The 24,312-nt window shown below is 40.5% G+C and overlaps 2 protein-coding genes across 2 annotated transcripts in view; one reads left to right on the forward strand and one right to left on the reverse strand.

Annotated features, from left to right (window-relative positions):
* The window catches only part of LOC125233045 (axin), a 127,547-nt gene that overhangs the window by 86 nt on the left and 103,149 nt on the right, over positions 1-24,312 (reverse strand). The window contains 10 exon segments of the mRNA XM_048138887.1: positions 6,185-6,187; positions 15,724-17,971; positions 18,540-18,672; positions 18,675-18,718; positions 19,047-19,259; positions 20,147-20,330; positions 21,052-21,157; positions 21,745-21,888; positions 22,579-22,681; positions 24,111-24,251. Coding sequence (XP_047994844.1) covers positions 17,845-17,971; positions 18,540-18,672; positions 18,675-18,718; positions 19,047-19,259; positions 20,147-20,330; positions 21,052-21,157; positions 21,745-21,888; positions 22,579-22,681; positions 24,111-24,251 — 1,195 coding nt within the window. The 3' untranslated portion in view covers positions 6,185-6,187; positions 15,724-17,844.
* Positions 97-11,230, forward strand: LOC125233043. Its single transcript, XM_048138885.1, has 10 exons — positions 97-246; positions 554-646; positions 733-844; positions 1,027-1,692; positions 2,057-2,269; positions 3,143-3,283; positions 5,110-5,290; positions 8,410-8,609; positions 9,332-9,545; positions 10,350-11,230. The coding sequence occupies exons 1-10, from the start codon at positions 170-172 to the stop codon at positions 10,481-10,483; spliced, it is 2,031 nt and encodes a 676-aa protein (XP_047994842.1). The 5' UTR covers positions 97-169; the 3' UTR covers positions 10,484-11,230.

The raw sequence follows: 24,312 nt of genomic DNA on the forward strand, positions 1-24,312 counted from the left end.
TCGAATCACCGTAGAGTATTTTAATTTCGTTTTTAATCGGTAAGGTACGGCTTTACAGACATGTTTGAGATACTAATTAAACTGCTACTTTTGAACGAAACTTTCAGAAGGAAATATTAGTAATCCACGGGATCTCAAACATATCTTCAAATCAAAACAAGACGAAAATATGGCGGACGATGACGAGATTGACGTTTTGGGTGATTTTTCATTTAATTCTTGTTTAGCACAGAATAATCAAGGAATGTGAGTACTTTTATATTTATCCTAAACTTAAATTTAGCTTGCACAACTACAACAAAATTATTTCCTCGAGGAATAATCTCAAAATAATACTTTATGTGTGAATGGGTTTGTTGACATCAATTACGTATCAAAATATTTTTGTTGTATTTGTTACATAAACTTTTCATCTAATATTAATGGGAATTGGAGCATTTATTTTAATAGTACATAAATTAATGTATTCATTTGTGTCAGAGAGGTCGATGTCATTATTTGTTTGAGAATGTTATTGTTTATGTGTAGTAAATTATGATAAAACGTATTTTAGCCCCTCTTGCTCCAGCCGGGAGGATACTGTGCACCCGCAATGGCTACTAGATTCCACTGTAGCCAACTGGTATGACAATGAACGGGAAAAGAGGCAAGTGTTTTTTTTTTGTTTGCTTGTGATATTGTTTAGCTGTTTAACAAGATTACCTGAAACACTAAGTTGCTATATTGTTTTAGGGCAAAATATGGTCCATCTAGGAAACTGTCAGGCGACTCCAGGTTGAAACAACTCCGTGTGCGCCACTCATCATGGAGTCAGGCTGAGAGGGATTTACTTAGCAAAGAAATGGTAATGGTACATAAAGCATATTTTGATATTGAATTTTTAAGATCCTAAAACGAATTACTAGACTACTGAACTACTGACTGTTTTTGAAAAAAAAAAAAAAAAATTACTAGACAAGTATCTATTGATGAGATGTATAATACACTATATTGCTCCTGATAAAAAGTGTTTTCTACTTTTTGCAGGCAAAGTATGGAAGGAATTTTCACAAAATATCACAAACAATAAAGTCAAAGTCAGCAGCTGAAGTACAAGCATTAATAGAAGCAGAGTATGGTGTTAACCTTGACAATCCTTCTGTAGGGGTTGTGAAGCATGAAGAAGAGGATGACGTCCCCAGTGTGGGGCAGGAGGAGATTGTCACTGATGACTCCAGCATCAACAGCGTTCTGAGCCGAGTAACCACGGCCTCACCAACTATTATGGTCCCTAAAAAACCGTTCAGGAAGAAAAACAATAATGTAACACTGAAAAGTCTGAAGCCAGCCTTACACAAACCTGATCTCATAGTTAATCCTTCTGAAATATATTATGAAGATGAGCTTGTAATAGGGTCCACAGAGTCTGTAGGATCCCTGGAACCGAAGGAAAACCATGCTAAGTTAAAAGCCATGGCTAAACAACAGAAAGAAAAAATGAAAGCTGTTAAGAAAATTGGTAATCACCGGAGGAAAGCATCAAAGAACTTTGAGAAAGGTAGAGCTAGAACAAGCAGTAAGGAGCTCTTGAAATCTCCTCAAGAGAGGCGGAGGAAGGATTCAGGGGTGTCAGAGGAGAGCCTGAAAAGTCCTAAGTTACAAATTGTCTTGGGCTCTGGACAGGCATTACATGTTTCTGAAGGGGAGCAAGTGGTAAGTTGCTGTGCTATTTAGATACATGTATGATTGTAGATGTTTAAAAATACAAAATGCAATGTTTGTGGGTGAATCAACTTTTTCTTGCCTGTTATTGCCATGGTTACGGTCCCCTGAGTCACCGCAGGTTTTATGCAAAATTATGCTAATGAAATTATGCGAGCAAGCATGTAGTCCATGTTTATAGGTGGCAAATTAAGGAAAAGGCTTGTTAACACCAGAAAAATGCATGTTTGAAAAGTTTAAGTAGCATAACTTTGCATAAAACTGGCGTGACTCAGGGGACCGTAACCATGGCAAGAAAAATTGATTCACCCTTGTTTATTTTATATGGCTAATACTTCTTTTACTCCATATCTAGATTAAAATAGAGAAAAAGAAGGATTCAGAATCAGACAGTGACATAGAGGTGGATATAGACAGTGATACTGAGAAGCCCATCAAAAGGGAAGGAACCAAATCCGAGTCTTCAGAGAAAGATAGTGGCAGCACAATGTCTGAAGCGGAAGCTCCTATAGCAGTGCCGTTGAATAACTTTGGTCTTCCACCTAAAAGACAGAAGAAAATAGTTTTGGTGAGATGTATTTTATATTATTTTCTAATTTTACAGGTTTTCCTGTAGATAGTGTAGGGTCATTATCTCATTATCTATTTTCTTTGTTGCTGAAATATCATCATATGATTCTAATGTCTTAACACTCAGTGCAGCACTGGTTATTTGTTTAAATTATTAGTCTTTTTGGACTATTTTCCGATTATTGTTCAACTAGCTATTGCCCACAGCTCCGCTCGCATTAGAAAGACACAAAAAGTAGCCTATGTCACTCTCCATCCCTTCAACTATCTCCACTTAAAAAATCACGTCAATTCGTCACTCCGTTTTGCCGCGAAAGACGGACAAACAAACACACACACACACACTTTCCCATTTATAATATTAGTATAGATTATCTTACTAAATCAATACTTCAATGATGTTATGTATGAATAGAATAGTGATTAATTTAACATCCCTCTTACCTCGCTGTTTTTTAATACTACGTCGGTGGCAAACAAGCATACGGTCCGCCTGATGGAAAGCGGTCACCGTAACCTATGGAGGCCCGCAATTACCACCCCATTAGAAACTTGTACACTCCCTTTGCTGTGTTAAGTATAGGTACACAGCAAAAAAGAGTGTACAAGTTCAAAGGAGGGTTTGGGTTGCCGACGACTCAAAGGACAATAGACGGAACAAATTAGTTCCGTAAGTCCTCCCGTCGTCAGCACCCTGCACCCTCGTTGAGCTCTGGCAGCCTTACTCACCGGCAGGAACACAACACTATGAATAGGGTCTAGTGCTATTTGGCTTGCTGAGTTATTTTATTCCGTCCGCACATATTACAGCGTCCGCGCGTCAGCTTCCGCGTATTTTATTTCGTTCCGTTTAGCTATTGCGTTGTTGTAGGACGGCGGCGGCGGGTACACGATCGCGCACACGGCGGCCGGCGACGTGCTGCAGCGCCGCGCCGAGCCGCGCCGCCCCTCCGCGCCCCGCGCCCGCCAGGAGCGGCTCATACCTTGCCGCGTCTACAACACCGAGCGACCCGTGAGTCTTCTGTCTATACTTACTAAATAACCCAGAGGATTCGGTCACCAAGGCTATGGGAGATGGAGCTGAATCATATAGCTCCAACCAGATGTCTACAAGGCTGAGACTCGTGAGTTACTTTTCCGTACTATAGGGCAACGTGCTCCAGTGACGCGCCGGGTCCCCGTGACAACGCACTAAGCGGCTTAAAGCGTTGTGTTGTAAAGTGCGTTGCCGCGTCTGTAACACTGAACGACCTGCGAGTCTTCTGTCTACAGTTACAAAATAAGCCAGGAGATTCGGTCACCAAGGCGATGGAGCTAAATCATATACCTCCAACTAGATATCTACAAGGCTGAGCGACCCGTGAGTTGGGCATTTTCGCGAGAACAATCACCAAAAAAGTTTTTTTTTGGTAGGTAAATTTTATGATTTTCCTACACAGAATCACGAGCCCTTTCGATCTAGGACAAAAACAAGAGACAAAATAATGATCCCAAAATTTTCTATTATTTTTCACACTTTCCACTTTGTAACCGCTGTACAAAGTGTTTGAAAAATGGTAACGAAGTGGAAAAATAAATTTAGGACCCTTTTTTCCGCCTAGTAAGATGAAAAGGGCTCGTAATTCTGACTACGAAAAACATTAAATTTACCTATTTTAGAAAAAAATATTATCTTTTTTCGCGCAAATGCCGTTACTTTTCCGTACTATAAGGGCAAAGTACTCCAACGCCGCGCCGGGTCCCCGTGGCCCCGCATTGAGCGGCTCATACCTTGCCGCGTCTACAGTACCGAGCGCCCTGTGAGTTACTATTCCGTACTTCAGACCGACCTGCTGCAACATAGGAATCATAGGAGGTTCCGACTTGAGTGGTTCACTCCTTACCATGTTTACAACAGCGAGCGACCGGTTTGTCCTGTTATTTTGTAATCTGAAATAGGCCAAGACCAGTTCTTGTCCAGTCCAATGTTAAGACGGAAGATGGAGTCAAACTTCGACAATGGTACTCTAACTAAACGAGAAAAAAAATGTTGAACCACAATATGGATACTTATGAAAATTTATTTTTTACAAGCTTTCATTTAACTTGCCTTGTTAGGTTAGTTTGGGTCAAAACGTAGAAGCTAAATTTGACCCACTTCCCGGTTTCTCATTGATCTGAAATTTTGCACACATATGTAAATCACGTAACAATGCAATATTATGGTATCATGGAGCTGATCTGATGATGGAGCAAAAAGTGGTCAGGAACTCTGTTATGAAACGTCGTATCCCCATCGAGTAAGGGGCTTTTAGAAACGCCTCGGAACGCAGCAGATGAGTGTTGAAAGAAAGGTACAGTCGGCGATAAAAGCTTGTTCCAAAAATGTTTTTTTTTTTGCAAATATAGTTATTTGTTTTACAAGGGGCAAAGTAGTTGTTTAACTGCACGTGCCACTATTGATACCAGAGCAAGCGAAAGATTCCAATATTGAACCGCGAGCGTAGCGAGTGGTTCAAAAAGTGGAATCTTGAACGTTGCGAGGGTTTCAAGGCACGAAGGTTAAACAAATTTTGCCACCGAGTGAAACACAAAATTTTTCACCACACCATCAAGAACAAAATACTGACTATAAAACATCAAATTAAATCAAATCCGTCAATTTATTCAATATTTATGATTAAAAATCAATCATTTACAGGTAAATTCTATCAGCCAGCTTAAGACATCAAGTTAAAATTTATATGAAATTACTTTGCACTCTTGTGGGTAAAATGCAATTTTGCTATCTGTTTTCGAATAGCAAAGTAAGCCGTTACCAGTTGGTGTGGTGAAAAACTTATTGTTTTATTGAAACAGGCGCCGTATTCAGTCGTCCTGTCAGTGTCGGCGCTGGTGCTGATGGACGCGCACGCGCACAGCTCGCTGGCGGAGGTGATGGGGCTGCTGGGCGGGCGGCTGCGGGGCGGCGAGCTGGAGCTGCGCGCCTACCGCGCCGCCGCCGCCGCCGCCGGCACCACGCACTGCGACATGGACCCTGGTAAGCTTAGCATAGTGTCATATAGTCATGTGCAGGTTGCGGAAACTTTCCAAAAAAATATAAAATTTCTTGAAAAATTCACGAAACTTTCACGAAAAATAAAGGGAATTTAAATTTATGAAATAGAAAGTTTCCATCCATACAATTGTCCATAGAAAGTATGGCAAGTTTCCGAAGTTTTCGTATGTGAAAATTTCAGAATTTTGAAAACTTTCCTTCGGCACAGTACTGTAGTGTCATAGTACTAATAATTCTGCTAGTTACACCAAAGATTTAAAGTACTCGTTGGTCAAGGGGGTTTTGCAGTTTAGGTATTTTAGTCTATGGAATTATTACGTTCTTTTTTGTTTTTAACCCCCGACGCGAAAACGACGGGGTGTTATAAGTTTGACGTGTCTGTCTGTGTGTATGTCTGTCTGTTTGTCTGTCTGTGTGTGTGTCTGTCTGTGGCATCGTAGCTCTCGAACGGATGAACCGATTTTGATTTAGTTTTTTTTTCACACTACTATTATTTAACTATAAACTGAAATAAATGTCATATACAAAGAAAAACTTTTTTCTTTGTGTTTTTTAGTAGACACACTAGCTGCTATTATTTAACTATAAACTGAAATAAATGTCATATACAAAGAAAAACTTTTTTCTTTGTATATGACATTTATTTCAGTTTATAGTTAAATAATAGTAGTGTGTCTACTAAAAAACACAAATTAAAATATTTCCTATGAAATAATTTAATTTGGTCTTAGAGTGAATATGGTGGCGCCATCTCTCTTCGCTAACTCGTAATCACATGGTTTGATTCTAGTAGAGGAGATATAGCCTTGGGGGTCATAATAATTACCACAGAACCGAAGTTTGGTTTTTTTAGTTCTTTGTGTGTGTCTTTTTGACATACTAAAAATATAGTAAAATATATTTATGCAAAATGCGTTTTTTCGACCGCCAAAAGTTGTATGAAAAATTACTATGGAAAAAAAATCCTAAAATTTAAAAATCGTCTCTGGTATCAACTTATGGGGAATTAGGCGGCAATTTTTTTTATAGCGTTGATGTTTAGCAAAAATATAAATATTTTTCACTATTTTGGTAAAATTAAAAATGATAAAAATCATAAATTTGATGAAAGGAAGTAATTAAAACATAAATTTCAGCAATGTAATTTTTTTCATATGTCCCACACCATGGTAAATACGGGTACGATCCGCCTGGTGATTAACAGTTACGGTAGCCTATGACGCCTGCCAATCTAGAGCCTCCACATGCGCGTTGCTGGCCCTTTAGGGTACCTTTCCACTAGAGATGCGCAACGTGATAGTGTTTGATATCCACCAATCATGTTCACTGTTCACAAAGCGTAGCGCTAGTAGGAACGGGTTCGACTAAGCTGATTGTGGATATCAGAAGCATCCATAACACATCTCTGGTGGAAAGGCACCCTTAACAGTCCTCAGCTAGCTCGCAGGATAACGCGCGTCCGCGGGAGAAAAATCCTCCTATTGGGTAACCGTATTTACCATGAACTTGTATTTTGGTAGGGTTCAATATAAGTATATAAATTGTCGCATCCCATAAAGAAACTGTCGATAAAGCATTATATCGAACACGAGAGAAAACCAAAATCTAATAATCATCGGTTTTCTAGTCATAAATCTGCGCATCCACACACCCTGGACCCGTATATGGTCGCACACTGCGGCTTCTTCTTCTTCAACCTAGCGTTTTCTCGGCCTAGCGCCAGGGTCCGCTTTCCTACTCAGTCTTCTTTAGACGTGAGATTGTTCTCTTGTATGTCCGCTCCCACGACGTCCAGCCAGTGCTTCTTTGGGCTACCGGGGCCGCGTGACTTAGAGCCTTGGACAGCGAGATTAAGGCATCTGTTTTCGATGTAGGCTTAGGAGGATTTTTCTCCCGCGGACGCGCGTTATCCTGCGAGCTAGCTGAGGAGTGTTAAGGGTGCCTTTCCACCAGAGATGTGTTATGGATGCTTCTGATATCCACAATCAGCTTAGTCGAACCCGTTCCTACTAGCGCTACGCTTTGTGAACAGTGAACATGATTGGTGGATATCAAACACTATCACGTTGCGCATCTCTAGTGGAAAGGTACCCTAAAGGGCCAGCAACGCGCATGTGGAGGCTCTAGATTGGCAGGCGTCATAGGCTACCGTAACTGTTAATCACCAGGCGGATCGTACCCGTATTTACCATGGTGTGGGACATATGAAAAAAATTACATTGCTGAAATTTATGTTTTAATTACTTCCTTTCATCAAATTTATGATTTTTATCAGTTTTTATTTTACCAAAATAGTGAAAAATATGTATATTTTTGCTAAACATCAACGCTATAAAAAAATTTGCCGCCTAATTCCCCATAAGTTGATACCAGAGACGATTTTTTAATTTTAGGATTTTTTTTCCATAGTAATTTTTCATACAACTTTTGGCGGTCGAAAAAACGCATTTTGCATAAATATATTTTACTATATTTTTAGTATGTCAAAAAGACACACACAAAGAACTAAAAAAACCAAACTTCGGTTCTGTGGGAATTATTATGACCCCCCCCATACAAATTCTCATTCCACTCCTCTACTATTCAGTTAGGAGGTCGAACTAGTTCCGGTTCTACCTCAGAGATGGCAGGGGGCGCCTTAGCCTTCGGTAATTGTGTCATATACTTGAAAAATTTCGACCCTTGCCGCCGTGACCGGTTGGCCGAGTGGTTTGAGGCATCCGTGGCTATAACGGAGTACTCTGGTTCGAATCCAGCATCGGACACTTGGAGGCCTTGGTCATTTTTTCTTTGTATATGACATTTATTTCAGTTTTTTTTTGTCTGAAAGCTGAGTTAGTCGGGAGTGTTCTTAGCCATGTTTCATGAAAATCGGTCCACTATGTCGCGGTCGGGGTTTTTTTTTTAATTTTAATTTTGTTTGATTTGATGTTTATAGTCCCTAATAACACTAAATAATTCAATTTATTTTTACTATCTCAGGGTTTTTAAAAATCACAAATCGTCTTGATACGACTATTTCTCCTTTTCTAGTCTTGTTCGGCATCGATCATTCTAATTTGATAACGATACTCTAACACCGTAACATTTGTCTATGCCAGTATCACAAGCGGCGGCGGGAGCGTGGCTGCACGCACAGGCCTGGACGTGGTGGGCTGGCACCACTCGCACCCGCGCTTCCCGCCCGCACCCTCAGCGCTGGACATACGCTCACAAGCCGCACTGCAAGAGTCACTTGAACCTTTGCGGCTTTAGTGACGTCACAACACTGGCCAGCAGGAAGAACTGCCTCGCAGTACAGGTATGTTTGTGGTATAACCGCTCTTCCACCCGCACCAACAATGCTTTATTTACGCTTGCAAGACGCTCCTCAAACGGCACTCGATCTTTTGAACACTGGCCTGCCTGCCTGATTTTATAGACTCGAGTAGGATCATATGCGCCACATAGAGACTTACGGCTCAGCCACGATAGTTGTCCGTCTTTAATCGCAGCTTGCAGCGGTTGGCGCGCCATTTTTGTATTGGAGCGAGACATAAAGCGATGGGACTTTCATTCGCACGTATGCAACAACACAAAAACCGCTGTCGCGCTTAGACCAAATACTATATAATCTCAGCAAGAAACAACTTACATGCAATTTGACGTTCGGCCCCATACAAATGAAGCGGCAACGATTTTAGCAGCGCCATCTAGCGGTACGAGTTGTTCAGTTTGTCAGTATAGGCGTAGTACGTAAACAATACAAAATGCGATTACTTGATCTACTTTAACATTTTTAGACGGAATAAAACAAAGAAATAAGAGTGTGACTTTTTTAAGTTTTAAACTGTATGAACCAAACTATTTTGATCAACTCATGCCGCTAGAGGCGCTAGTATCGCGTGTTGCCAGCTTTTGCCCCAAGCTGCACGTATTAACTCGTAGAGTTTACATAGTATTTGCTTAGACCAATGTCGTGGCCGGGCCGTTATTGTTGTTTCTTATTTTATTTGCTTGACTTTACCGAATTTTTCCTCGCAGATGTTTCCGCGTGGAGCACCCGGAAGCCGACGAGACGGAGCCGCAGGGCTTCCAGCTGCGCGTGCGGCTGCGGCCCGACGTGACCGAGGCGTCTGCGCGCGCCCTGCTGCAGGACCTGCGCGACCTGCTGCTGCTGCGAGACCACCCCGACCCGCACCGAGTGCAGATGGAGAAGGACGTGTGCCCGCAGGCCAAGCTCACCTACTTGGAGAAGGTATTTATTTTATATCAGCTCCATCTGCAAACTCATGCCCAACTAGTGATGTGCAAGTTGCGGAAACTTTCCAAAAAAATCTTAAATTTCATGAAAAATTCACGAAAGTTTCACGAAAAATAAAGGGAATTTAAATTTATGATATGGAAAGTTTCCATCTATACAAAGAATGGAAAGTTTCCGAAGTTTTCCTATGTGAAATTTTCCGTCGGCACATCAGTATGCCCAACTGACTTGGCAAACGTGATATTAGTTCGTCGAATACTCGTTTGATTTGTGCATTACCGACACTAATACTGAACACTTGCAAACACAACAAAAGAATCTCGGCCAAAACATAATATATATCCTCACGTTTTTATTTGTTGTTTGCCCAGCATGTAAAGCCGACATCACACATTACAATTGGTTACTTTGGCAGTCTATCATCCATATCCATACTTATATAAGTGGGAAAGTGTGTGTGCCTGTTTGTTTGTCCGTCTTTCACGGCAAAACGGAGCGACGAATTGACGTGATTTTTTAAGTGGCGATAGTTGAAAGAATGGAGAATGGCATAGCCTACTTTTTATCTGTTTCTAACCCCTCACTTCCCTAAAATGGGGGTGCAAGGTTATATGGATCATTCCAGAATTTTCGAATTCAACGCGAGCGATGCCGCGGGCAAAGCTAGTATATTATACAAGAACTGTTTATAAGGACGTCTAGTAGACGGACTTATAGTGACAATTTGTTTCCAAAGCCTATCTTCTTGCAGTATTAGCGCCCGAATTCGGTATACATACAGTACGTATTCTGTTTCAGTGCGTGTCGAGCATGTCGCACCACCTGCGCGCGGCGGGGTACGCGGAGGGCGGGCCCGTGTTCACGCGGCTCGTCGAGGGGCTGCGCGACATCTTTCGGTAGCGCGGCTGCATCCATCCACAGCCTTAGATTAAACGATGTGTTGTAGCAATCGCCATTGAAATTATTACGTGTCTATTACTTAACCCTTTTCCAGGCCCCACCAATCTAGAAAAAATTACACAAAATCCAACATATAAGCCTAAATGAAATGGTGATGTTTTGGCGATAGATTTTAAGGCGAGTCACAGTGCAAGTTGCAGTGTTTAGACTGTAAATCGCGTTTGTGATCAATGAAACTATGACTACTATGCCAGGTTAAGACGTCCGAGTCTGGTTAGTAACCGATTCAATGGACTCTTGTTTCGTTGGATTCTTTTATTAGGTACTCAAAATATGACGTTCTAAAATAAATCCGACGAAACTATTTAATATCCGGCGTATCAGGAATCCTGGGTACTCCTTTGAATACTACCTTAATTACTATATAATTCTTGCTAATGGTCTCTTAATATAAATTTATTATAAAATAATCATTATAATGGCAACTTTGTGATTTCGTTTGCAAGTATGATTATTAAGCATCACATGTGATCTAGTTTTCCAAATTTCACGATATCTTTCAGTAAAAAACTTATTTTATACTTCTTGTATCGACTATTTATCAGTATTTTTTTGTAAATTATTGTAGATTGATTTTATAATTTTTTGCTATTTGGTGACAATAATACTTGTAAGAAATTATTTCGACTGAGTTTAAGGCGTACTGTAAATAATTATATTTATATATATTAAATAGTAAGAAATTCATTGATTTATAATGATTAAAAGTTTAAAGAATCGAGTGGCTTCCTTTTTTATTCCAAACGACCAACACCTAAAAGAAAGAGTATAGATTTGCTGATTTTTCCTGGCAAGTTGTATTTGATTTTATATCAGTTGAAATATCCAAATATTACTGTAATAGAAAACTAACGGAAGATAGGCTTCTAGTTTTTTATCAATGGTAAAATTAGCTCGCAGAACATTTCTCCGTGAAGCTTACGGGCCCGCGCACACGGATGCAACAGTTGCACGGCGACATTTTTTGTCTCTGTCGTCACTCCTTAGACGCACGACAGAGACAAAAAATGTCGCCGTGCAACTGTTGCATCCGTGTGCGCGGGCCCTTATTCTATTAATTCTATCTAATAAACTCAGGTGTACAATAAAAATCACAAGTATATGGCACAGTTCCAGTTTATTTTTTTAAATGTTACACGTTCTAGATAAAAAAATAATACAATTCGATTATAGCAATGAAATAGACCTACACGAGCCGCGGTAGCCACGGGCCGTGTAACACTAACACTGCAACTCTTTATAAAAATAAAATAAAAAAAAACTATAAAGATGATTAGCACAATTATATTGATTAACAAAATGAACTCGACTGGGTTCTTGACCGTAAATGTGTTAGATCTTGAAAACCATAAAATAAAACTATAACAACTAACTAATAACTTTACAATTTTGTATAATGCTATTATGACTCTCAAAGACCGTTAGAGATCTAAAAGTGCTGTTATTATGTCACACTTTCCGTGGTCACCGCTGAACTCGCACAGCTGCATGACACTGTCAATAAAAAAGATGATATACAAAACAATGAAAATACAGTGAAATTGAGAGACATAAAAATAGTACATTACATCAGAGGCCGGGAAAATGAGGATTTCCGGCCAAGTGGGTATATACGGTAGCGAGGCCGGATAGGAATACGAGGCCGGGAATCCGTTTTCACGCCGAGACATGTATAGTGCTTTTCTCAAACATACAATGAAATAAAAAAAATGCTCTAAAGGACAATATTTTATAAAAAAAAGTTACTTTGCAGGCCTGAAAAATAATATGAAATCCCTTTACAGTCCTCTCGAGTTGTTGCGCCCAAAAAGCGATACTTCCCAGCCCATTTTAAGGAACGTAAAGACAATATTTCATTGCATGTTTGAGAAAATATACTTTGTCGTTACTTACTTTTTAGAGATTAGAAAAAGAAATGTTAATATTATGTACCTATTCGGCAAAAGACGGGGTAAACATGCTCAATAAGAGTTTTAAAATATAAAAATAAAATCATTTAAAAGTACACATTTTTTAAATTACTCAATTTCACGGTATCCCTTATTGACAGGATCCAGTTCCAACACAAGTACAAGTAATCTGGACATTACGATACCTCTCAGACACGGTCACGGGTGTCTTCGTACACAAATCGATTATATTCACCATAATCTTGCATTACTGACACTCGATCATTTCAGCCGCGTTCAGAAAAAAATATAACAAAATCTAAATAACAGCGGCAATTTCTAATCTTCTCTTATGTATCAAGGCAATAGTCTGCCCGAGTTGACAGCGAACGGCATTATAAAATTAATTTGAGCTAGACACAAAAAACAACTTGGCAGTGACAAGACTTATAAAATATGTAGATCGAAGATTGACAGAAGCAATAGCAACCTAGGAGAGCTCGACTGGAAGTTTACAGACTGTGTCTGAGACGGGCAATAAATTAAAACGTGTTATATTAAATTAAATTAAATAAAGTTAGAATCCAAGGAGCGTTACATCTATATTTACAGGTGTTAACTTAGTCTAATAGAAGCATCAACTATGAAAAATGTATTAACATTGAAGGCACATATTTCCGCACCCGAATCTCGGCGGGGGCGAGCGCGGCCCGCGTGGCGGCCCGGCGCCGCTGGACCGGATACACTAACTTACGCTATATGGTACATACAGTAGGCGAAACAATAAGTACGTGACGCGGGTCGACATGGACTAGGCGAGTAGTGGAACTGACTGGCCGACGAACACTGGGCGGGTGTGCAATGGTACAGCTATACGGAATTGATAGATTTACTAATATCTACATAGTGTATATTCAGGTTTTTTTTTAATTCTAGGTGTCTGATAACTGGCTGCGAAAATATAACTCTCGGTATAAGAGACTTGAACACTAACTACTTGGTATATTCTATTTTGGAGCGTCTTTAGTAAATCTATCAAATCGGTTCACTGGATTGTGTAAGTATTTTTTTTAATACACTGGGCAAGCAGATAAATTAATTCTAATGGATAAAACTGACAAGCGGAAAAATTTCAGTCCTAGAACAAGTTTAAGAAATACGGGTTAAAAATAGATCGTAGAAAAGGTAGCGTTTAGTAATAAAATACTTGGCAGAATTATCCATTGGATATAAATAGCATAATACTGGTTAAGTAAACACAGGTCTTAGGTTGTGTTCTGCATGTTTTGTTAACCCTTTGACCGCAAAAAAAGTTTATACGTACATCTTTCATATGAGGCGCGTTACCTTAAATCTTGTCAGATCATTTAAGTTGATATTGGGATATAGCCTTACGCGTCAGTTAACGTTTTTGGTGCTCAAAGGGTCAAAGAAAATGTCGCAACCAGTCCGTAGTATACTGACTTATTCTATTTCGCTAAGTAAGTCCTATTCACAGCTGCAGAACGGAAATATTCTCAGTTTCATTGTTCACTCTTACTTCATGGAAAACGTTTAGTTACATGAGATCCTCTCACACGATGGAAGATTCATAAATTCATTGTAGCAACTGTTTTGGAGAAGACCACTGGTTCTTGTATAAAATACGGAAAAAGAAGCTTTAAAGTTGAATTTCGATAAAAAAATTGTATCAATGACTTAGACTAAACCATTTGAGACAAATTTGTAACAAAATTTAGGTAGGGTGATATGTTTTGAGTAATCTATGTGTCTGAATTTGCTAGTTATTGTATTAAAAAGAGTTTATTTTTGCGACAGATGGTAACGACAACATACCTATACTCCAATTGCTAATTCGAGTCCAAAAAAACTACTACGATGTTGCCACTGCAATAAAATGTTTTTAAAATAGTATAATCCTTTTTTATAAAAACACACGCCAAGATAAATTATTTATTATTTATTTCAATCCTTTGATTTATATATTTAATAGTCTTTTATTATTTACATAAATACTAGGACGCTCGATTTTTTTTCTTTTTTTCCGTGATTTTTAGTTGTAAAGTTGGTATTGCGCTTGTATCACTTCAGGTATCAATAACATTTGGTGCTATATTTTGCGGTATAGAACAAACTATTGATGATATAGATATTGTGACCAATTTTTTATACATATATTTTACAATTAGCTAATCAGCGAAATAGTGTATAGTGGGCTTTATGGTTGCCACGGCTGCCATTGTTTTGGAAGCGGCCATGACACCATGGTCTGTCAAACTGTATTTGAATTTATTATTATGTATGATACACAGATATACAATTATACAGACTACATCTCTGATATATGATAGACAGACGTTAATATGCAAGTAGCGCTTTATTGACAACCGACACTTATGAACCTTTTAGATAAAAAATGGCACATGTAATGATCTATTGTTTTACCTTAAAGAGAGTATGTAAGTTTGAGTAATGTTCTTCAATTTATGGTTCCAAATCTCCTGAGGAGTCTCAGAGATACATTGGGCACTCGTTCAATACGCTAAGGAAATACCTTTCGTGAGCCCCTGACTTCGCCACGCGCCATTCTGAGAGCCAGTTCAGGTGCTACCCTTCAGCAATAACATTCTAATATTGGTAATGGGTTGTTAGACTCCAATGACTAATTTAATAAACATTGGCGAAAATTGCACCTGACTGAGATAGGGCAGCTTTAGTGCATACGTTTGTCTGGTTTAAGTTTTATTATTATTAGCAACGTGAATGAAGGTGATGTTGATTGTCACATATACACGTAATATAATGCGAATTACCAACATTTTCATTAGTGGCGACCGGTGGAACTAATTTGACGTATGAGAATTAAAACAAAAAAACTAAAAAAAATTTTCTCCACAATTTTATCATCAAGTATTCTTGGATTTCTTACGTGCCAAATAAAGAATGTAGAAGGTTCAGTTCAGTTTTTAAAATTAAATGGCTTCAGTCCATTGGGACTATTTCGCCAGTGTCAAGGTGATATGAGCTAATATTAGTAATTTTTGTACGGTAAGTACGACATTGTACGGTGACTTAGCACTTGTAAATTGATAGCTAGATTTTACAAGAGCACGTGGACAACCGGCCGTTTACGACAAAAAAGAGGCTAAACGCGTTTCGAGAACAATTCTTCATCAGCTTCTCACTACACCATTAGTTTACTGCATAATACGCTATCAATATTACACTTTAAACAACATTAATGAGTAAAAGAAAAATAAATTATTCACGACACGAAACCGCTATGATGGCGTCCCAACCGGAAACCTGAAAAGTATTTTGACAGTGACATTGACAGCTGTGACATTGACGTATCTGTCGTAGTTTTTTTGGACTCGAATTAGCAATTGGAGTATACATGTTTTACTAGAACTAGTGTCTCCTCCTTGAACAGTAATTCATTAACATCTCAAAATTCCGAAAGTCAATTTAACGAAGTAATAAATTTTAAACAGAACACGTCGTAACTATATCTAAGTTATTAATTTAAAAATATACAAACTAAGCAGTCATTCAAATAACACTAGATTTGGCTTGACACGACTCTGTTGCACGACAGCGCAAAATAACACTTAAATGTATTTCGATTGCATTGATATTGATTTTTTTTTATAATTTGTGCAGACGTGCAACAGTGGTCGTGTAAAGCTGCAAGAGCAAGTCGGACACTAGACCCATAATGACAGTACTCGGTAAAATCAACTTTTTTTTATCGTTGTCATGGTTACTATCCCCATTTAAAACTGGGTATTGGTATTTAAACATCTGAATATGGAATGTATAATCTAATCTCCATACATCTGAATCTGTTTTCATACTTAAGACATCTACTTGTTAGAATGTTCGAAGAAAGTAATAGGTAAATTTGTCGAATAAACAATGCTATTTATCATTATCGCCTGGGACAAAATATCAACAAAAAGAATTGACCCACTCATTTATCTTAATATAAATACTGATCATTTAGCCTAGTGTCCAGACAGCCGATATAAGAATTAATAATAAAACGTGGCTTACCGAGCGGCCTTAAAATATATTGTACAAGCGTACTGAACTAGCTCCGTGTAAAAATAATAAAACTACGCGATCAACGTACCATGACACTGTCAAAGGAACCTTGAGAAGGACGAGTTTGCTGACGCCATCAAGACCTCATCAAAATCGTCGATGAAATTCAACCACACTCACTGAGTTTTAGGTTATCTAATTTGTATTTTTCATAATATTTAGACATCGCAACATTAAGGAATGTTTATATGTTCCAAATAAAATGAAACATTACAAATAATCACTATCACTGTGTTCGAATTTCAACATTTGAGGAACCAAATAAAGATGTCGCGTATATAGCGATTGTACTTATCACTGATTTCTATAAAATAAATAATTTTAAACATTCTAGCTCCGCACTGTCAAGACAAGTGTGAGTCGTCAATAAAACTATTCGATGATAATAGTAAACGTCCATACACGTACACATTGGCAAAACAATTGATTTTGGTTTTGAACCGTTTCATTCGATACACAATAATTTACTAAATATATTTAGCACAACGAATAATCAGTATCGATACGATAGTGATAACCTGCTCATATTCATTTATAAATTTCATAATTCGTCAGATGTTCATACATCTATCACAAGTATGAGATTGTGCATGACTCTTTTTTTAATCAACTTTGATGACTAAACTATACAAGTTGCCTTATTTCGATACAAACCAGCCACCAGATGCAGCAGAGTGGCTCAATTGTTTACATGTTGACCTATAGCTTTTAGATTAGTATTCTTGTCGACTGGTTGTATTCTATAAAACTTGTTATTTGCTATATTCGTGACATACGATTAAATCAATTTCGATTTAAAATGTCTCAAATGTTGTTAGATCCATTTTAGCGACTAAAGTAGTAGATTGATTGATGCACTGTTAATAAATTTGTGACCTTATTTTTGACAAACATTATCAAAATGTACGTGTTTCTTCAATATGGCCTAGCTAACGACTGCATTACAAGATTGAATGATACACTAGATAGAATAAACCTTCATAAGAACTGATTCGAAGCTGAATGTATATTGTTATTAAAATATAAAAATAAATTTTCATATCAAACTTTTCCACATTTTTAACAAGGGCAAGCTAGGTAATACGGAATTACATTACAGGCTGTACGGGTTTATAAAAGCACGCAATAAGGCAACTTATAAGTCTTAGGCCCACTTGCACCACTTAACTCAGGGTTAGTAGTAAATTCCATATAAAATGGTGGGTTAACCGTCCATGTTCGTTGGTGCAAGTGGCCCTTATAACATTATCTGACTATATGCGGTCCAGACTCCACCTTACAGAACACTCGTGCACGAACTCGCTGCGCGTAGCGTGCACGTCGAACAAAGCGTGCGTTCACTCGACGGCCTTGACGCGCGCCATGACCTTGCCCTCGAACATGGGCAGCGTGTCGGCATCGTTGCTAACCTCTTCCTGGATCACAGTGTTGTCCAGGTCGGCGCACTCCGTCTTGAAGAAGTATCTACAACAAAATATACGTTCAATTATGTCATGCTCTGCTTGTAAGATAAGATAGATAATAAATACATTCAAATAGCTTGATTTCGAAGACTGTTTACTGAAGCCGGATTCATCCAGCATGTCGATAAGTCACCTGGAGTTAATTGCGTCAAGGTAACCGGGTAACAGAAGATAGCGAGTGGACGCGCACGAATGAGGCTAGACCGTGCGCTGTGTACACAACTATGACATCCACCCGCTATGTGCAGTTACCCCTGATCATGCCGCATGTAACTATGTCGAAATATTCATATTCATTTATTCATAAAATTAACAATTTTACATGTCAAAGTTAAAGTTAAATTATCATAATTAGGCTAATATTGGGTCTATATTCCGGTCAGTTCTTCTGAAACTAACCGTGAATCATCCAAAACGGACACCACCGTATTCATAAATTTTTACTAAAGTTGACAAGCGTCGAAAAGGGACAAACGATTATTAGCGGCTTGTCAAGTTTAGTAAACGTTTATAAATAACGAGGCTAGTGACCAGGATTGTTTAGGGCAGGTATAAGAGTAATGTGTTACCTGTAGTTGCCCTTCCTCGGCAGGAAGTCCTTGAAGGTGCGCAGCGTGAGCGGCACCTGCGGCACCTTGAAGCGGTACGGCACCGCCTCGTCCAGGAAGGACACCACCACCACCGTGTGCTCGCCGCTTCCCTGCCGCTGCCGCTGCCGCCCGTGCCGCTGCGCCCGCTGCCGGTACCACTGTTACACGAAAATGGTAGTTAATGACCAAGTAGATATATATTTACTAGATTTTTAAGTAGCAACTATTTTTTTTAAACATTTGCTACATCATTTTGAGTGTGCGTGTTTTGGTATTAAACATAATTATGTGAGAAATATACAGTTTCAAATTATCCGAGCCGTTTAACTGTCACCCACTGACTGTTTAGCACAATTTGCGTTCTCACGCGCGAGTCCATACATCAAGAGCGACTTCAAGTATGGACTCGCGGGCGAGAAGCTGTGCATTTCACATTGTCATAGCGCATGATCGTTTGTCGTTCACAATAGACAGGTGTGTGTAGACACTGACCGCGGCTTCAGCCCCGCGCGCGGACGGCGCGGCTCGTCGCGCTCGGCGGAGGAGGCGCGCGAGTGCTCCTTGTCGCGGCGGCTGCGCTCGCCCTCCGCCATCCACTGCAGCACGCGCCCGCCCGCGCTGGCGCCGTCGCTCACCACGGACACGCCGCTGTCCGTCAGCTCTGTCACCGTCTTCTTCGAGAACGATCTGCGGAGGGAACTGTATGTTGTGATTATGAGTAAAATTGTCCAAAAATTATAATAAATGTGATCAAAATAATTTGTCATACTAATTTTAAACGACGATTTTGGAAGGCGACATTGGGAACCCTGTATTAAGAGAAAATGGACAAAGCCCAGAGCAGAAATAGAGTCATAACTCATAAAATCCGACGTAAGGGGATCCGTTGGTACTGTGCAGGTTCCACTAAAGCGTTGCATGACGTTAAAATTGTTGGCAAAGTTCAACTTTTAAATCGATAAATTCTGAACGTGTCGGTTTCAGAAGTATGTGGTTGATCACCTTAATCGATAAATTCTGAACGTGTCGGTTTCAGAAGTAGTCACCTGGCTGACCTGGCCCCGTAGCCGAAAGGCATTTTTGCGACGTGAAACGAAAACGAAACGCCGCGAAAGGTAGTCTGGCTCTGTCGCGCCAATACGCAAGAGCGATAGAGATAGATATCTTACGAGCGTTTCGTTTCGTGAGCGTTTGTGCCATTCGGCTACGTACCGTGCACCGCAACAAAGTCGGGTATAGCTTAAGGTTCGGATACTTCCAGTCGGTTCTCCTTTCTTCATATGGAAATCCTGCGGATGTGTAACTTACCTAGAGTGTGAAAGCGGCGGGTACGCGCGCGCCGTGCCGAATGCTCACTAGAAGGTACGCAATGGGACACGTGCCGAATGCTCATTTCTGTGGGGGTAGGTAAGCTAGTTACCTGGAGTGGGAGAGCGGCGGGTGAGCGCGCTCCGCCCACACGCGGGACACGTGTCGAATGCCCAATGTCTAATATGACAAGTTGAAAGAGACTTCCGCTTGTAACTTTCAGTGTTGAGAAATGGGCCCCCGGTCTGTGGGGGAAGGTACCCGTGTGGTATAGTTACCTGGAGTGGGAGAGCGGCGGGTGCGCGCGCTCGCTGGCGTCGCAGTGTCCCGAGTCGGCGGAGAGCGCGGAGGGCGCGCGGCGCGCGTGCGGCGCGTGCGCGTGAGGAGCGCGGCGCGCGCGGCGCCCGCCCGGCGGCGACGCGCCCGGCGTGCGCTCCGACCACACGCGGGACACGTGCTGGTCTGCGGGGGAAGGGTACCGTTGTACAGGTTTATCTGGACGATAGGCCCGTGAGACCGGCTACTACAAACCCATGCATAGAAGACCTTCCCTTGATTTCAAATTGAGAGGTAATTTAGGTTTTTTTTGTCAATCGTTCCTCCCGCTATCCAGGATCAAAAGCTTGTATATGACCGTAAAATAAATTCCGACTAGAAAAGCCACAAATCGAATACAACTTATGTAAAGAAAATCGGTATATACCTCTTTCTTTAATACCAAACTTGTCTATCCGCATTGGCCATAAATAAGTTCGGTGTCATAATTGACATTGTCTTGAATGACGGATAAAATAAAGAAACATTTATTCATGATACAAAATATAATTATTTTATAAAGAATTGCTAAAGAAAGGGCTTCAAATGTAGTTTCTTTCATTTACAGGTAAGTACCGTAATGATCAAACACTGTGTTAGTTAGAAGAGGAATTTATTGAAATAAAAATCTTTCATTTACAGACAAACGCAATTTCGTCTTTTCCTTTATACACCGTGTGTACTATTATCATAAAACTACTTATCTACTAAAATTTATACCATTTCTATCCCGTACCAATAATTTCTTAGAGGTTGACTTAACTTACAATTACAATGTACTAAAACCATAGAATCACATAGCCGAAATATAATGTGTGTGCAGGCTTGCTACGATTGCACACGCATTGCACTTCTGAGGAAGACTCACCGAGGATATCCTGATCGTTATCGTCGTCCAGCTGCAGCTTCTCGCGAATGGCCGCCGCCACCAGCTGCGGAGGCAGCGCTTGCGTCGACGCGTCCTCTCCGTCACCCTGCAACGAAATAACTGCTATAGCCTCCTCCTACATTTGTTTTTGTTTGAATATGGAACTCTTATTTTTTATTATATTGTAAATATCAAAATAGATTATGGAATGAGTGTTTCAATAGAATTAGGTCGCTTGAGACGACTCTGGCAGGGCCGCCATGCTATACAAGAACAAGGAGTAAGGAAAAAAGTAGTCGTAACATATACCTGCACTGCATTAAATTGGTTCAATGTAGGTTTTTCCTTTCGATTAAAATGGGTCATGACTGTCTCAAGTGTGTCAAGATAACTTTTTAAGCAGATTGTTGTAGCTGTTTTCTGCTTTGTCGAGTTGTGTCGCTAGATGTCATTATAACATTTTTAAAATAGGACAAAGAGGTACAGGTCGATACATGGCAACTGGCATGAATAAAATGAACAAAACTTTGATTGTATGAATAAACACCTGTATCAATACAATTGTAACTGTAAAGAGTTAGAACTTAATTGGTTTATCCGTCACACACATGCATATTTTCATTTACTCATTTGTTCCATTCCTGCCTGAGCTGAGCTTTTGAATCGACCTGTAAACTTGGTTACTATGGTTACCTCTTGTAGGCGTCGCTCAAGCCGTTCCTTCAGCACCTGGTCGCGCTGCACCCGCTCCAGTTTCTCTATGAGGAGAGGAGCGAACTCGGCGGGAGGTAATACGCGCAGCGCCTCCGCTGACATCCGCTGCGTTCGCGGGATCACCTGTGTATAACAAAAACATGTATAGATTCTGCGGTTTCATTTTAACTGACTTGTTCGACATAGGTAGTCTGTAAATTAAACATGACTTGAAACTTCAAATGTCAAAGTATTTTTTCGGAATGCACTAAGGACAGTAAAAAAAGCTAAAAGCTAGTCAACATCAGTCGTACATCGACAAATTTCAATCAAAAATCTCTATCGAGATGACATGATATGAATAGCAGTGGCGGGGCGTCGATACAACTCGATTACGGGTTCCTAAAATTCTCCAGTATCGGTAGAAGTTCACACAAAGCAGATCCGAAAGCCGGGTTGGCTTTATCAACGAAAATTTTCACGCCACGCCACTGATGAATAGTCACGTGAATATTTCCACACAGCGCACTGTCTACAGATGTATTGCGAAACGTTTTTCTTAGTATTTTCACGGAAACCCACGAACGTGTCACGTTATTTCAGTCAGTATCACTACAAGAAGTATTAACGTTGACCGAACTAGCATGATACGTTCGTGAGTTTCTATGAAAACATGAAGGAAGAACACACGTTCACTTTGCTACATTTTAATTTTAACCCATGGAGTGATACATTTAGGGCGCTTTTGAAGTGGAATGGAGTACCTAAAATTGTAAGTGGTCAGCAGAAATGTTCACCAGCCGCCAGTCATAGTATTATACATTATGGACTCACCATGGCAGTGTCCTGCTCCTTGTTAATGACCGCGTTCCGGTCGAGGCCGGGCAGCCGCGGCCGCCGCGCCCGCTCGCGGGTCCCCCGCACCGACAACCCGTCCCTGTCACACACTATTGTTACTACCAATCGACACTCGTCACATCACATGCGACAGGCGAAAAGATGTCTTTGACACCCTAGTATAAATAAGTATATAAGTAGTTTTATTACATTGCGGTACTTGATGGCTGTGCAAAATTGTGTGTAACCTCAACAGCCCGCAATATAACTAAAATCGCATGCGAGTTCGCACGCCGTCTAAATCAGACACCTGAAGGCAGCAAAGTGGACCCATCGCTGTGTCTCGATGGCCGCGTTCGCTTAGACCAATGTCGTGGCTGAGCCGTAAGGCCAAAGTGGACGTTCGGTGCGGAGCGTTCGGCGGGGCGTGCATACAATCTATGCTACGTCGACTCAGGACATTTGTATGAGCTCCAATTGATTGACATGCACGCCGCACGCCTAATATGAGCGTGCACTGAGGCCTCACACACAGTAATTGATAAGATATTATTATCTATTAACACTAGAATAAGTCTTTTAATATAATTTAAGGTACTAACTTTGAAAATGAGTGCTTCATTTCGCCGTTAAACGTAAGTTTGGCGAAAAAACTAGAAACTGTATAATAAATTAATAAAAAAAAAAAACTTAGTGTGCTATCGGAGTGGAGTTATACATCGGCATGGAATTATTTCGTGGATAAAGTTCCTTTCGCATCGAAGAGTAATGTAAGACATTGTGCGGTGCGAGCAACGCTAATATTAGAATCGTTTTAGGTAACAGGGTGCACGATGAAATTGTGGTGATTTTTAATTAAATTAAGGTAATGCTTGAAACAAAATCAAAGCTATAATACAAAAACTATATGATAAAAACTCGTGCAAGGAACACAATAATACGAGTATTTACTAGGGAGAAAACGGTAAATTAAATTAATAAGCAGGACAGTGCAAGTACTTACTTTAAATAAAATTCGTCGGATTCTACATTTGTAGAAGCAGTAGCATGAATGTTCCAAGAGTTGACGCTCACTAACAGATATAGAGGGCCAGCGATAGTGATGTCCTAATGCATCCCAGACGGTGCCACACTGCAGTTCAGTCCAACTGTATAAACAAGTATACTTACAGAGTACCTACTAGCAAAGTATAAGGACGGCTCAGTAGTTAATCTCCCGCGATTGGTATTTGGCTCTCTCGCTCGCGCCGCGCGCGACCTTGGTAGCGTCACGCAGCGCGGCGCGTACTGACGCGACCGGCATCATCCGGTTCCGCATGTACCGTCTGCACCTTCGCGCATCGCTACTCAAGGACAAACTGTGCGGCGCAAATTGTTTTAGAAGAATTATTACTGAGTCGTCCTTATACTGTATACTAGAGAGCAAGATATCCTCAGCGAACGAGCAGTTTGTACGGCCGCTTCAATTCTCGGAATCTTCCTTAAAAGCCGGTGGCATTTAGAGCTAGTTGTCTTTGTCTAACACTTACACGCTGCTCCCGGAGAGCGAGACGACATCGCTGTCCGTGCGGCCGCTGCTGAGGCTGGCCCGCTCGGAGTCCTGCCGCGACGCCGGCGTGTAGCCCGCGTAGGTGACGTGCGCGCTATATACCGACTTCGTGCGGTGCTTACTGCTGCCAGCCGCAGGGTTAAGACGGGTAAGCGAAGGGTTGACGGGGGTGGGTGGGAGGG

The sequence above is a fragment of the Leguminivora glycinivorella genome, chromosome 14, assembly GCF_023078275.1.
Source record: "Leguminivora glycinivorella isolate SPB_JAAS2020 chromosome 14, LegGlyc_1.1, whole genome shotgun sequence".
Taxonomy (NCBI): domain Eukaryota; kingdom Metazoa; phylum Arthropoda; class Insecta; order Lepidoptera; family Tortricidae; genus Leguminivora; species Leguminivora glycinivorella.